The sequence below is a fragment of the Notechis scutatus genome, chromosome 6 (assembly GCF_049901735.1).
Source record: "Notechis scutatus isolate UNSWTSFEM ecotype Mainland chromosome 6, rNotScu1.2, whole genome shotgun sequence".
Taxonomy (NCBI): domain Eukaryota; kingdom Metazoa; phylum Chordata; class Lepidosauria; order Squamata; family Elapidae; genus Notechis; species Notechis scutatus.
Window position 1 is genome coordinate 26,255,970 of NC_142014.1, and position 16,462 is coordinate 26,272,431.

Here is a 16,462-nt window from a genome sequence, read left to right on the forward strand (position 1 = left end):
TGCAATCTCCTTTTGGGACCTTCTGACAAGCAAAGGCCGATTCACTTAACAGCCAGGTTCCTAACGTGGCCTCCCTGAAATAATTCACTTAACAACGGTGGCAAGAAAAGCTGTAAAATGGGGCAAAAAACCCACTTATCAAATGTCTCACTTAGCAACAGAAACGTTGGGCTTGATTGTGGCCATAAGTCGAGGACTGCCTGTATGGTACAGGATTTCATGGTTCTGCACACTGTGAGTTATAAAACTTTAAAAACTTTTTTTCTTGGGCATTGTTGATCTTTTCTGGCCTTTTCAGGGAAAAGTAATTCGAAATAAAGCAGGCGAGAGAGAAACAATTTTGCCTAATATTAGTTGTATAACTATCATATCAGTTGCCCTGCAATACGATGGGCAGCCATTAAATTTGATAAATAAATACATAAATACGAACTAGATTAAATTGTTAATCTCTGGCTCTCCATCCCAACTGCTATTACTATTGGACATATTGTGGGGTTAAAGCAATTATTTAACAACTACCCAACTGTGATATGTCGTCCTTGCAATTTTTGCATTTCAATCACAAATGTGAATTCTAGCTTTGAAATCCAACGATTTAGAATTTTAATTAACTATTGCTATGTGCTGTGTACCAAGTGCTACCAAATGCAACTTATCAACTATGAATATCGTCAGCTACTAAATTCTCTAGAATGCTGGGAACCATGTCATTTATGAAATACTCCTATAATGCAAAGTAAAACTGTTTCTTCAAGGAGCTTGTGAAGCAGAGGAAGGCGAGGCAAGAGGAGTAAAGGATTCTCAGAATAGCAACGAGAAAAAAACCTGTAGGTACCTTACGCACCCAGTTAACAACTGGGATCAATTCCCTTCCCTGAATGTACTGAATATTCTAAGAAGTTTTTATAAACATGGGAAGCTAAGAGGTTACCAGACCTCTTGTGCAAGGGGGGAAGGAAAGGAGGGAGGGGGGGGAAGAGAAGTGGAGGGGAGGGCAGAGGGAGGAAAGAGAAGAGGGGAGAGGATGGGAGGGAAGTGGGAAGAAGCAGGGAAGGGAAGGGCAGAGGGGACCAGAGGAGGGCAGCAGAGGGTAAAAGAGAGGGAAGAGGAGAGGAGAGGGAGGGGAGGGGACAGCAGGAAAGGAGAGTAGACAAGGACAGGAAAGAGCAGGGGAGGGGGAGGGAGCAGGGGAGGGGAAGGGAAAGCAGGGAGGAGAGGAGAGAGCAGGGGAGGGGAGGGGGAGAGCAGGGGAGGGAGGGGAAAGCAGGGAGGAGAGAACAGAGCAGGAGAGGAGGAGAGCAGGGGGAGGGGAGGGAAGAGAGCAGGGGAGGGGAGAGAGCAGGAGAGAGGAGGGGAAGAGGAGAGGGGAGAGCAGGGAGGAGAGAACAGAGCAGGAGAGGAGGAGAGCAGGGGAGGGAGAGAGCAGGGGAGGGGAGAGAGCAGGAGAGAGGAGGGGAGGGGAGAGGGAGGCAAGGGAGGGGAGAGAGCAGGAGAGAGGAGGGGAGGGGAGAGGGAGAGCAGGGAGGGGAAAGCAGGGAGGAGAGAACAGAGCAGGAGAGGAGGAGAGCAGGGGGATGGGAGTGGAGAGAGCAGGGGAGGGGAGGGGAAGAGGGAGAGAGCAGGGAGGGGAAAGCAGGGAGGACAGAAGAGAGCAGGAGGGTAGGAGAGTAGGGGAGGGAAGGGAGAACAGGGAAGGGAAAGCAGGGAGGAGAGAAGAGAGCAGGTGAGAAGGGGAGGAGCGTGGAGGGGAGAGAGGAGAGGGGAGAGCAGGAGAGGGGAGAGGAGATAGGAAGAATATATGGGATTTAAGACTTTATTGCTCCTAAGCAAGGTTATTTATTACTCAGAAATTTGGACTTGGTTCTTACCAAGAGAAATGCTGAGCATTTCTTTCATGTCATTTTCACTTCTTGTGTGACATTTTTTGCTCAATGACCTTTTTAGCCAGCGTTTGAGTGTCAACATTTCAAACTGAAAAGGGTCAGATGGAGATCTCTCTACCATGTCCAAGTGATTCCACCCCAAACCTCCCCCACTGCCTTTTTTTTTTTTGTGATTGCAGCAGAATCTGATTCAACCAGACACAAAGCTGGGAAAGCAAGAAGTATTTACGGAATTCGGCCCCACAATTATGAACCAGTTGAAAAGTCCATTGTTCAGTGTTCGGAGTTTAAAAATACCCACGTTGATCAAAATTAACTTGCAATTCATCATCCATTTCTGGTATTTCTTCCTCCTTCTAATTGTGACGTCTGGCTCCATCATGGTTTAATTGCACTGCAGAAGTCCTCTGTCCTTTTGACCGTGATTTTGCCTCCAGTGTTGGCATGAACATAGAATAATACAGTTGGAAGGGACTTTGGGGGTCTAGTCCCACCTTCTGCTAAAGTCAGAATTAGAGTTATGGTCCTATAAAGACGAGGGGGATCCCCCATGCCCCCTTACCTGCACTGCGCATGTGCACGCCTCCCAGCTGATTTTTGACCCACTTGAGGCCTTTTCCGGCCTCCCAGAGGCTCAAGGGAAGCCTCTGCAGCCTTTGGAGGCCGAAAAATGGGCCTGTTCGTCACTTCTGTTTTATAAAACCTTAGTAAGACCACACCTAGAATACTGCACCGAATACTACACCACACCAAAATACCGGAAGTGACAAAACGGGCCTATTTTTCGGTCTCCAAAGGCCGCAGAGGCCTCCCTCGAGCCTCTGGGAGGCTGAAAAAGGCCCTAAATGGGCCAAAAATCAGCTGGAAGGTGTGCGCATGTGCAGTGCAGATAAGTTTGGCTGGGGCTTGCATGCCCGCACGAATGGCTCTGCGTGCCACTTGTGGCAGGCGTGCCATAGGTTCGCCATCACGGCCCTATATCATTTCAGACAACTGGCTGTCCAATCTCTTTTTAAAAGCCTCCAGTGATGGAAACTTCACAACTTCTGGAGGGAAGCCAATCCACTGGCTAATTGTTCTCACTGTTAGGAAATTTCTCCTTAGTTCTAGGTTGCTGCTCTCCTTGGTTAGTTTCCATCCGTTGCTTCTTGTCCTGCCTTTTGGTGCTTTGGAAAATAGTTTGACACCACCACTCCTTGTCTTTATAGGAGTCCTAACTCTAACTCTAGCATCTTCTAAAAAAGATGTTGAGACTCTAGAAAGACTCTTGAAAAAGTGCAGAGAAGAGCAACCAAGATGATTAGGGGACTGGAGGCTAAAACATATGAAGAACTCTTTCTGGGATTGGGTATATCTAATTTAATGAAAAGAAGGACCAGGGGAGACATGATAGCAGTGTTCCACTATCTCAGGGGCTGCCTCAAAGAAGAGGGAGTCAAGCTATTCTCCAAAGCACCTGAGGGCAGGACAAGAAGCAACAGGTAGAAACTAATCAAGGAGAGAAGCAACCTAGAACCAAGGAGACATTTCCTGACAGTAAGAACAATTAACCAGTGGAACAACTTGCCCCCAGAAGTTGTGGATGCTCCAACACTAGAAATTTTTAAGAAGAGATTGGGCACCCCTTTGTGTGAAATGGTATAGAGTTTTTCGGCCTGAGCAGGGGATTAGACTAGAAGACCTCCAAGGTCCCTTTCAACTCTGTTATTCTGTTCTATTCAAGTTCCCTTCCAACCAGAGGGGGTCTTCAGCAGGTTCTGACCAGTTCTGGAAAACCGGTAGCAGAAATTTTGAGTAGTTTGGAGAACCGGCAAATACCACCTCTGACTGGCCGCATCCCCACCTCTTCTCTGCCTCCTAGGATTTTGCAGTAACCTTCCCCTGCCATGCCCACCAAGCCATGCTCACAGAACCAATAGTAAAATATTTTGAATCCCACCACTGCTTCCAACCCTTTTACTCTATGTTCTATTCTAAGTTATTACTTTAGGACATTTGGGCATTTTATCCAGGGGTGGGATTCAAATTTTTTAACAACCGTTTCTGTGGCTGTGGCTTAGGTGGTGGGCATGGCTTGGTGGTCATGTGACTGGGTGGACATGGCTTGGTAGTCATGTTATTGGCTGGGTGTGTGGCCAACTCAATATCACTCACATTGAGGCACGTATCTCTTCGCCTGGCCTCTCATGACTTTGGGATGCTGCAACAGTCGTAAGTGTGAAAAATGGTCATAAGTCACTTTTTTCAGTGCCATTGTAACTCTGAATGGTTACACCACACAAGCAAAGTACCAGCAAAGGAGGGGAAAAAACTTCAGAGACGTTCCTGAGACAGGAAGTCTAGTCCTGCCAAGAATGTAATAAGGTTTAACGGAGAGGCAGTTTCTGTAAGCGACACCAGAATGTTTCCTTCCTGCCTTCCTTACAGGATTAGGCCAGTAATTTCTTCTAACAACCGGTTCTCCGAACTGCTTAGAATGTTAACAACCGGTTCTAGCGAATTGATGCAAACTGGTAGAATCCCACCCCTAATTTTATGCCTATTGCCTGTTTGTGTTTTTCAGCCAATTACATAAAATTATCAGAGGAAAAAAAGAAGGCAGCGAATGAACAGAAATTGCCCAAGAAGCCACACCAGGAAATACAGGAAGACCAACAGGGCAAGGAAAACCGGAGGGAACCTGAGGTGCCTCCCAGAATGCAGTTCCCAGATTCCCCTCTGTTCCAGATATGGGGCAAAGGTTTAATGGAGGACCAGCAAATTGTAGCCCAGAAACTTTTCGATAAGTACGGGTACAATGTTTACCTGAGTGATCGCTTGCCTCTGGAAAGGCCCTTGAAGGATACCAGGCCTCCCAGGTAAGGTAGCATCTTCTCCATCTTTGGCTTACCAAGGGGGAGGGCAAGGCTGGCCATGTTGGAATTGATGGTGGAGATTTTTTATTTATTTATTTTGTTGAGCATGTATTAGATAACAGTTATAAGTATAAACCTGATTATGAATACATGAAATGGATAAGAATAAAAGGGAGACATTAGGACAGGGATGGTAGGCACGTTGGTGCACTTATGCACACCCCCTTACAGACCTCTTAGGAAAGGGGTGAGATCAACAGTAGATAGTCTTAAGGTTACAGTTTTTGGGGTTTGTGGGAAGAAACCACAGTCAGGTAGTGCATTCCAGGTGTTGACCACTCTGTTGCTGAAGTCGTATTTCCTGAAATCGAGTTTGGTGTGGGTTACCTTGGGTTTGGATCTTGTTGTGGTTCGCCAGCAGCCTGTGCAGACGGCAGTGGAATCGGACAGTGGGGAAGAACAGGGAAGAGTCCGGGAGTCTAGGGAGGATGCAAACAAGGGTCCTGAGTCCGATGCAGAGATGGGGCCAGGACCATCTGGGAGTGGGGTACTGCCTTTGGAGCCTCCAGTATCTGGCAGCAGTGAGACCGAGGAACAAGGGGAACCTGTTCCCAGTGTGTGTGTGTGCGCAGAGCTGCTAGAAGGCGAGAGCAGCTGAAACAAAAGGGGAGACTTGGGAGTAAGACTGGGAGGTGATTGGCCCTGCCGTAAGACATAAAGGACAGGCAAAGGTGAAGAAACCTTTGCAGGAAGCAAAGTTGTTTACTCTGTTCAGATTAAACATTGAAGCTCTGTGTGGACTTTGTACTTCGGTTGGTTTTTACAGTTAATTTGGCACTCTAATTGTTGGAAGCAATTGAAAGGAGATAAAGGTGGGTGTTTATCTTGAGAAACTGTTTGCGACTCATTATGGGCTGGGAATGAACATAATTCCCAGCATTGAAATAAAATAAGAATTGTTTGGATTAAGCGTGTACTTAATTACAGTCTCAGAATGCCTTGGTCAGAACATATCTATTGTGTGCTCGTGTATTGTTGTGGTTGAAGTTGAAGTAGTCATTGACGGGTAGGACATTGCAATGGATAATTTTATGTACTACGCTTAGGTTGGACCAAAGGTGGCATAGTTCTAAGTTGTCTAAGCCTAAAATTTCAAGTCTGGAGGCATAAGGTATTCTATTGTGAACAGAGGAGTGGAATGTCTCTGGACTCGGTGGTGGTATTCAACCGGTTCGGCCCAGTTCTGGCGAGCCGGTAGGAGCGATGAGCAGCGGAGACCGAACTGATTCTCTCCTCCTCTCTGCTGTTGGGCCCACCCGCCCGCCTGGGCTCCCATACTCACTTTTATCTGCTGAATTTGAAGCAAAGCTGCTTGGCACGGCACAGAAGAGTGGTGCGCGGCAGCTGCTGAAGTGACTGGGATCGTGCAGGTTTGCAGGAGGTAAGTTAGAATGCCTCTGCACCTGCACAAAGGGCATGTTTGGTGCACACATGCATGCAAAGTATGTACACGCATGCAAAGCGTGCCCACTAAGCCACCCCCACCGAACCAGTGGCAACAATATTTGAATCCCACCACTGTCTGGACTCTCTTGATTGTGTTAATGTCCAATATGCAATGTGGGTTCCAGACAGATGAGCTGTATTCGAGAATTGGCCTAGCAAATGTTTTGTATGCTCTAGTTAGTAGTACAATATTACCAGAGAAAAAGCTACGCAGGATTAGGTTACCAATTCATTGTGAAGGAAAAGCCAATAGGCTGGCACAGGGGGTAAATTGGAAAGGTTGGAGGCAGAGCTGAATACAGATAATCCTCAAATTTTGACCCCAATTGACCCCAACGTTTCTGTCATTGAGTGTGACAGTCATTCCGTGGTTGTTAAGTGAATACTGCAGTTGTTAAGTGAAGAACATGGTTGTTAAGCGAATCTGGCTTCCCCCATTGACTTTGCTTGTCAGAAGGTCGCAAAAGGGGATCACGTTGACCCCAGGATACTGCGACCATCGTAAATACGAGTCAGTTGCCAGGTGTCTGAATTTTGATCACATGACCACTGGGATGCTGCAGCAGTCGTAAATGTGGAAAATGGTCATAAATTGCTTCTTTCGGTGCCATTGTAACTTTGGTCACTGAACAAATTGTTGTAAGTTGAGGACTACCTATAACAGTGGTTGCCAACCAGTGGGCCCGGGGACACTGGTGGTCCGTGAGAAAATTTTGGTGGTCTGCAGAGAAATGTCACCCCCAGAGCACCCCCCAAAGCAATTAATCCAGGCTGTGCGGGAACACAAGGCTGTGCCATCCACATGGCCTGTGGGAACCCTCCCCGCCCACTGACTCCTTACCTGGCAAATTTGCCGGCTAAGTTGCTATTTTTCCTTCTTTTTTTTCTGACCATCAGCAGTTCTGCTATGCCAGGAGATTTCGATTATCTGGAAAGCAGGAAACCATTGGATTTCTTGCTTTCTAGCTAATCTTTAGATCTTTGGCTCTGCTTTTAAGCTTTTAAGCAGAGCCAAACCTTCCCTAGCACTGAAGCTTCTATTATTCAGTGCAGACTTAGGTAGTCAATGGCAGAAATGTGAATGAATCTGTGATTCTGTGAGCAACTCAATCTGCCTGCCTGCTTTGCCTGATTTGGGGTAAAAGTTGCTCTCTTTTTTTATAAAAAATTCAATATTTACATACATGGCGTGTTATGAGTTAATTTTATGAGTTTGCTTGCAAGCAAATTTTATGTGACAGACTCAGGTAGCCGATGGCAGAAAGGTAGATTTCTGAGTGAATCTGTGATTCTGTGAGCAACTCAATCTGCCTGCCTGCTTTGCCTGATTTTGGGTAAAAGATGCTCTTTTTTTAATAAAAAAAATTCAATGTTTATATTTATAATAATTTACATACAAGCCATGCCCAGCCAGTCATATGACACTAAGCCACACCCACAAATTAGGCCATTCCCACAGAACCAGTTATTAAGAAATTTGAATCCCACCCCTGCCTCTGTGTGTGTGTGTGTGTGTGTGTGTGTGAGAGAGAGAGAGAGAGAGAGAGGTTAGATCTCTCTCTCTCTCTCTCCCTCTCCCACCAACGTCAGCAAGTCATCGTCAGTCAAAATTCATATTAGTGGTCCCTGAGATTTAAAATTATGAGTTTGGTGGTCCCTGAGGTCCAACAGTTTAGCGACCCCTGAACTAGAAGACCTCCAAGGTCCTGTTCTACTTTGTTATTCCGTTTATCTCCAATTCTTGCAATCCTTCACTTGCATTGCGCCACCATAATCTAACGAATATTCATTTTTCCTGGTTTCCTCCAGATGTCGAGAGAAGAAATATTCGCATGACCTCCCAACCCTTAGCGTGGTCCTTATATTCTTTAACGAGGCTACCTCCATCCTCCTACGTGCAATCACCAGCGTAATTAACCGGACACCGTCTCACCTCCTGAAAGAAATTATCCTCATTGATGATTTCAGTTCAAATGGTAAGTTGCGTGGCCGGAAACCTTTCCCTGGGCAAACCTCCTTTCCGCCAAATGAGAGACTTCTATGGAACTTCAGCTAGCCCTCGACTTACAACGGTTCATTCAGTGACCGAAGTTGCAACGGCATTGAAAAGAAGTGACTTATGACGGGTTTTCACACGTACAACCATTGCAGCATCTCCATGGTCACGTGATCAAAAGTCAGACGCTTAGCGACTGACTCATATTTATGACGGTTGCAGTGCCCAGGGGTCATGGGATCCCCTTTTGCGTCCTTCTGACAGTTAAAGTCAACGGGAAAGCCAGATTCACTGAACAAGTGTGAAGTATGAATGGAATGTACTTTCGATTCCACACCGCCGTCTGCTCTTTGAAACTCCCCCCCCTTCTTTCCGTTGTCAACTATAAAACGTGTATACAAAATGTTTTGTGAGTTGACAACGACTGTGTTGCTAATTTAACAACCTCAGTGATTCACTTAATAACTGTGGCAAAAAAGGTCATAAAATGGGCCAAACTCACTCAAGAAACGTCTCACTTAGCGACATAAATTTTGGGCTCCATTGTAGTCATAGGTCGAAGACTAACTGCTTTACTGCAACAAGAAAGCAGGAAACTTTATTTTAGAGAAAAGGCATAGAGCTGCACCATAGATGCAAGTACAAACTTACAGCATAAGCATTGCCATCTACTGGTTGAATACTGCTGTAGAGAATACCTGAGCACTGTATTCCAACAAGATACCTCGGCACATACGGATACAGATAATCAGAGTTGGAAGGGACCTTGTAGGCCATCTAGTCCAACCCCCCGCCCCTTCCTCTCTGTGGCAGCCCCTCAAATATTGGAAGACTGCTATCTCCCCTGATGCTTCTCTTTACTAGACTAGCCAAGCCCAGTTCCTGCAACTGTTCGTTGTATGTTTTAGCCTCCAGTCCCCTAATCATCCTGGGTGCTCTTCTCTGTACTTTTTCTAGAGTCTCAACATCTTTTTTATAGCGTGGTGACCAAAACTGGATGCAATATTCTAGCTGTGTTCTTACTAAGGCTTTATAGAGTGATATTAGTACTTCCCTTGATCTTGACTGTATCCTTCTGTTAATATAACTTAGGATTGCATTAGTTTTTGTGGCTGTTGCTGTATTCTGCTGGCTCCTATTTAGCTGGTTGTCCACTAAGACTCCAAGATCCCTCTCACAGTTACTGCTATTGAGCCTGGTTTCACCCAGTCTATATGTGTACTTTTGGTTTTTCTTGCCTAAGTGTAGGACTTACTTTTCTCTATATTGGATTTCATTTTATTAGATATGGCCCAGTGTTCTAGTCTGTCAAGATCCATCTGGATCTTGAGCCTGTCTTCTTGGGTGTTAGCTATTCCTGCCAGCTTAGTATCATCTGCAAATTTGGTAAGTTCCCCTTCTATTCCCTCATCTAAGTCGTTAATGAAGATATTAAAGACGGGCCTCAGACAGAACCTTGTGGCACCCCATTGCTTACTTCCCTCCATGTAGACTTAGACCCATTCAGGACTACTCATTGAGTACGGTTTGCCAGCCAGTTGTGAATCCATCTAGTGGTGGTGCTATCTATTCCACTTTTTTCTAGCTTACTAAGAAGTAGGTTGTGGTCTACTTTATCGAATGCCTTGCTGAAATCTAAATATATTATGTCCACAGTATTTTGCTGGTCTACTAATTTAGTCACTGTGTTGAAGAATGAAATAAGATTGGTTTGGCATGATCTGTTTTTAACAAACCCATGCTGACTGCTAGTTATTACTTTACTTGTTTCTAGATGTTGGCAGATCTGTTTTTTTTATTATCTTTTCCAGTATCTTCCCAGCTATTGATGTTAGGCTGATTGGTCTATAGTTTCCTGGGTCTGTTTTTTTTCCTTTTTTGAAGATGGGAACCACATCAACTCTTTTCCAGTCCTCTGGTAGTTCCCCAGTGCTCCAGGATTTTTGAAAGATATGGTGCAGTGGTTCTGAGATGACCTCTGCCAGCTCCTTTAAAACTCTGGGATGTAATCCATCAGGCCCTGGTGATTTGTTTTCATCAAGATCAGACAGGTGTTCTCTTACTATTTTTTTGCTTATTTTAACTATTATTTCTGGTCTGTCTTTTACAGTTATGTTTTTGGTGGGTTGAGCTATAGTTTCTTTTTGCATGAAGACAGAAGCAAAGATTGAGTTAAGCAATTCTACTTTCTCTCCGTTGCCTGTTACTTCCTTGCCATCTACTCTCTTTAGTGGACCGACTGTTTCCTTGATTTTTTTCTTGTTATTTATATGTTGGAAGAAACTTTTTTTATTATCTTTGACTTTTGTTGCAAGTCTTTGTTCGTTCTGAGCCTTTGCTATCCTGACTTCGTCTTTGCAGATTCTAGCTATCTGCTGATATTCTGCCTTAGTTGTATGTCCTTCTTTCCATTTTTTGTACTTGTCCTTTTCTTCTTTCAATTTGCCAAAGAGATCTTTGTGTAGCCATGCTGGTTTCTTCTTGAATTTCTTGTTTTTCTTTCTCAGTGGTATTGTGCTGGTCTGGGCTTCTATGATCATACTTTTCGGAGTTTCCCAAGATTCTTGAGTTGTTTTCCCCTTTAGGATTTTCATCCATGGAATCTTTCCCAAGTTCTCTCTGAGTTTATTGAAATCAGCTCTTTTAAAATCCAAGACTCTGGTGTCATTATGTTATGTTGCTTGTGTTTGTGTTATGTTGAATTCTAGTATGACATGGTCACTCTCATCCAAGGTTCCTGCAGTTTCAACTCCCTCTATCACTTCTTCTCTGTTTGTAAAAATTAAGTCCAGTATGGCTGTCCCTCTAGTTTCACCCTCTACCTTTTGGACAACAAAGTTGTCAGCTAGGTTGGTTAGGAACTTATTTGATTTCTCACTTGGTGCAGAATTAGTTTTCCAATTGATATCAGGATAATTGAAGTCTCCCATTATTGTTGTGTGTTTCCTGCATATGTTTGTTAGTTGGCTGGCAAAAAGGACATCTATGGCTTAAATTATGTTTTCTTTCCAAACATAAGCTAGGCAGCTTTCTTCAATTGCTGCATACACAGACTTGTGGAGGGCAAGATTCTGTAAAATCATCCCAATTTGAAATGTTTTGAGTCTGAAAGAATCATTTCACATGTGTTAAACTCAGAACAAAGCACTCTGAATCCAAGAGTTTCATCGTGAGCTTGCACAATGAAGAGAGAAGAGAGGTAAAACAAGTTTTTCATATAAGCTACAGCCAGCTCTTGCTAAACAGAATATTTGTTCTGTTACTTGGCAAGTAATCTAATAGAATTCCCCTGTTCTGTTCTCCTTCCCACTCCTCCAGTGTAGGGGCTGGAAAGCCTTATGTTATCCTTCTCTGACAGGTGTAGCTTCTCAGGTGATGCTTCTGAATGATAAGCCTCAGGTGATATCTGGCTTGGTCCTTTCCTGAGTCTGACAATCCACAGATTCTACTGGAACAGCTTCTTCAGCTTCAAATTCCAAATCTGAGTCAATCACACCGGAAATACTAATAGATGCTTTTGAAACACAGAATCAGAAGTTAATATCAACAACGTCAATAGGGATGTTTGCTTTTTTTTTTTAAACAAGTTTTATTTTCAAGACAAACAATACATAAATACACATAAACACAAAACATAAAAACATAAAAAATCTCTTTTCTGAAAGTTGCTTAGTCCCGGGTTAAAACTCTTGGTGCAGACACAAGTTCAATTTCATATTCATTTTACATACCATTTCATATCTTATTAACATTTTCAATTTTCTATATAACTTCTCCTCTCCTTTAAATTTTCTCAATTTTTTTTCCTCCTCTCAATTCATATCCTAATATTTATTATTCTTTGTCTGTTCTATTCCAGCCAATCATTTATTTTTCTTCTTTAAAAAAAAGAAGAAATACTTCTCCTGTACACTATATGGAGTATGATGCCTTTATCTTTTTCCCTTATATTTATAGTACTTAATATAAAATACATAACATACATTGGGATTCTGTCTGGTACATTCTAAAATTATACTATATTATCAAAAATAATACAAATCTATTCATTAGTATTGATATTCATTCATATCTTAGACGTTTAACTCATTACTTTTCAATTAAATCACATGCTTTTATGAGAGCCCTATTTTCCATAATTATCCCCTCCCCACATCACATATTATAGCTCAATATTTCGTTGAAATGTTCCTCCTTCTTCTACTTCAAATCTCATTTCACAAAAGATTTTGCTAGTATACCATGTTCTGATCATTAATTTTAACGATCATTTATATCTTAAACATTTTATCCATTTCAATTGAATATCATGCCTTTATGGGAACACTTATGCTTTCCACGATTATTACCCCCCACATCACAATCTTGAATCATATTTCATTACAGTACTCTCTTTTTCTTAACAAAAATTTCACTTATTTATGTTAGATATTTTATCACATTTTAAGTTACATATTATTTCTAATTTTCTATAATTACTTCTAAATACAGATATAAAAATGCACTCTTATGTACCTTTCTAGAATCCCATTAACAATAAGATCTATCCATTATCTCTGAAAAACTTTTGCATCTTAATATCTTGCTCCCCACCATTAGAGCTTCTCATCCCTTCCTTTCTCCCTTGCTTCTTCTTCTCCTTGTCCTCTTTAACCCCTTGTCTCTCCACCTCCCTTTTATTCTGCTTTCCCCCTTTCTGTTGTTTCTTAACATAATGTCCCTTTTTCACCTTATTCTTCTCTTTTTGGGCTGTTTTTTCAAATCTTAAAGACCTCTTTTCCTTTTTCTCTTGCTTTTTCCCATCTCCAATCAAAGTCCTTTTTTCATCAAAGATGGCTTCTTCTTCTTCTTTGTCCCCTCATCCTCATTCTGCTTCGCATAAATATAAACCGCCATTTCTAAGTATTGAAAAATAGTGCCAAGTCCATCTTCCCCTCGTTTTTCTCTTTCATATTTTTGATATATAAGTTCCAATCCATCCACAGATGATGCCATTGTGTAGAGAAAAAGGTTTTCCAAACAACCACCCAGATGATTTAATCAGAAATAATTTCCAAAGGTTCCAAAATCACCAAACAATCCAAACAGACTGTTTCTTTTAAATACCTTCTTCTTCTTCACTTTTTCTTTCTGAGGTTAAAGTAATCACAAATCCTTTTCAAATATATTTTTTGGAAGTTTTTAAACTCTTTGCAATTCTAGGCAATCTTCTTATTTTCAAATTTTGCTCTGATTTTTTTTTCACTCTCCCTTCCCACTCACAGCCAAAAAGATTTTTTTTTTCCCGCTGTCACTTTAGGAAGGAGAGTAGAACAAAGAAAAAAAAAACTTTCCCCTTTAGGGTATTCGCAGCTTGTGGCTCTCACAAGGAACAATATATCCTTAACAGCTTTCAAGGTTCCAAATCACTTTCTCCCGTCTTGTCCCGGTTAAAAGCACCTTTCACTTTCTCCAGTTTTCTCCCTCCTGCACTTGCTTACCCGGCTGCAGCTTTCTTCGTGGCGGCCATTACTGACCGCCGTTCCTCCGCCTCGGGAAAAGGGAGTTTAGCCGGCTGGGGAGGGGGTTTGCGACACCCCCAAACCCCTTGCCGGATCCCCCTATCTTCAGCTGCCTCTACGGGGCAGCTATATCCCCCAGATCCAAATGGATCGGGGGAACCTTGGCGGCGAACGCAGCAGTGATCGCGCGGTTGCAAATCCCTGCCGCCGCCGAAGGCTAGCAAACCGGAAACCCCCAATAGGGATGTTTGCTTTTATGGATAGACTGTCCTCCCAAAAAGTGTTATGGAAGAAGAGGAACAAGTTTTATCTGACAAGGGAGAGAGAGACAGCAATCATCAAAAGTGGATCTATAAATGACAGGCTACAAGATTGATGTGAAGAAAATATTTTATTGGCTGCACAAAAGAAATCGATTGATGCTTTAAAAATCAAAAGGGAATTGCAAATAATATGCCAAAAGAGTAACCTGGATAATTCTATTGTATTGGATTTACAAAAGAGATTTGTTAAAGCTTGGATAAATATTGCAAGAAAGAGTAAAAGAGAAATGGAAGCTAGAAGTAAAAGGAAAGAATATAAAGCTGGTTTATTTGAGCAAGGTTAAAATGGATCATTTATCCAAAAATGACAGTTTTTATTTCTGGCAACCCTTAATGGACTTTTGGAACTGAAATGATAATGCTTTATGGATTTGCTTATAGCTAAGAAATGAAACAAGGGATGAAGAGATCATTGGTTGCAAATTAAGAGAAGGTGAAAAGTTACCAAAATTATTTACGCATGTTGTGATGAAAACTGGAAGTCATTTCTTTATATAGTCCTTATCTTCTTTGCCATTTTCTTTGTTTTTCATTTTCTTTGCCTTTTTATTCTTTCTATTCTTTCTTTTAGTTTGTATTACTTTTTCCTATTGCAATTATAATCTTCAATAAAATTATTTTTAAAAATGAAATATAAATGGAGATGATTAAGATTCAATTGTTGTAGAATATGTCTGATTATGGGGACATTATTGCAAACTGTCAATATAGATCCTTCTAATTTTATCTTTTTAACAATTTGTAAGCCATCCAGATTTGCTAGGAATTGGGTGACATATAATTGCAATATATTACGGTTTGTCATAGAGTCAGCCAGATGTTAGACTAAATTTAACATTTATAACCATCTATTGAGTCCTTCCCAAGAACCTGAGTTAGGCAGAGGATTATTTTGGCGTTAGAGGTATTGTCGCAGGATTTAAGCTGTTCCAAGTAAAGTTGCTTTTGTGCAATTGACTGATGGTGAATTTGTCAATGCCAAAGATGTTCAAATGGTTTTCAAAATATTTTGGAATTGCACCTGAGGCCTCTATTACTATTGTCATTATTTTTGCTTTCTTTTCTACTTCAATATGCAGGCCTTTGCATTTTGTGATTTTTCTCCAGTTCTGTCTCTTCTATTTTGCTGTCTCCAGGTACCATAACATCCACTATACAGTCTTTTTTGTCTTTGATATCAATAATTGTTAAATTGGGGTGTTATGTGGCAGGTGCTTGGCAGGACAATTAACAATTAATCAATGTAACCGTTTGCCTTCAGACGTTTTGGGTGCTTCATCACTGGAGGTTTTTAAGAAGAGACTGGACAGTCACTTGTCTGAAATGGTATGGGACCTCCTGCTTGAGCAGGGGCTGGACTAGAACAGTGATTGCCAAACAGTGGGCCGGGGACCACTAGTGGTCCGTAAGAAAATTTGGATGGTCTGCAGAGAAATGACACCCCCAAAGTAGTTAATCCAGGCTGCAAGGGAACACAAGGCTGCGCTGCCCACATGGCCCGTGGGAACACAAGGCTTGCGTCGCTTGCATTGTGAGCAACACGAGGTAGTGAAGGGAGGGGGGAAAGGGTGGAGGGGGGGAAATTGCCCTACTTGCCCATGCGCCTCGCCTGGCCACCGGGCTGCTTCTTTCTTCTTCTGCTTTTGGCTGCACGCAAGGAAAGCAGCAAAAGTCTTTCTTTCACTCCCTCCAACTCTGCCAGAAATGAATATTTGGGACCCTGCAAGGCCTCCTGCTCCAAGAGGCTGTGCCGGCAAAGATTCATTTCTGGAGGAGTTTGGGGGAGAGAAAGAAAGACTTCTGCTGCTTCTGCTGCTTTCCTTGCATGAAGCCAAAAGTCTCTCTCCCCCGAGAATGGAGCTGGAGACAATATCCTGCGATCCCAAATAAAGAACGATCGATCAGTAGGAAAACGGGGTGGGGAATTTTCCTGCAGACTTTTTTTGGGATTTTCCCAGGGTCTCTGGTCCATGGGATTTAAAATTATGAGTTTGGTGGTCCCTGGGGTCCAAAAGGTTGGCGACCACTGGCCTAGAAGGCCTGCAAGGGTCCTTCCAACTCTGTTCTGATTCTGACTCTGATTTTGTTTGAATTCTAAAGACCCCAAGCAATTTAGCTTCTTCATTTTCTGTTACTTGGTCTATTTTCGTGGCTCCTCACAGTTCTTGCTTGCAGGCCAAAGCTATTTCTTGCAGACATTCCAATGTACTGTTGTTACTACTTTGTCATGGTTGTGTGTGCTCTTCTTCTTCTTATTTTAATAACCAAATATCTCTCAACTTTATTAAATATAGGTAGTCCTTGATATATTATAATTGTCCTTGACAATTGAGTCCAACATTTCTGTGGTTCAGTGAGACTTTTGTTAAGTGAATTTTGTCCCATGTTACGGCCA

General features: G+C 42.5%; 1 protein-coding gene across 1 annotated transcript in view; it reads left to right on the forward strand.

Moving 5' to 3' along the window:
- The window catches only part of GALNT8 (polypeptide N-acetylgalactosaminyltransferase 8), a 33,068-nt gene that overhangs the window by 554 nt on the left and 16,052 nt on the right, over nt 1-16,462 (forward strand). Inside the window, exons 2-3 of the mRNA XM_087967743.1 lie at nt 4,450-4,744; nt 8,057-8,223. Of these exons, the coding sequence (XP_087823869.1) occupies nt 4,450-4,744; nt 8,057-8,223 (462 nt within the window). The remainder of the gene's footprint in view (nt 1-4,449; nt 4,745-8,056; nt 8,224-16,462) is intronic.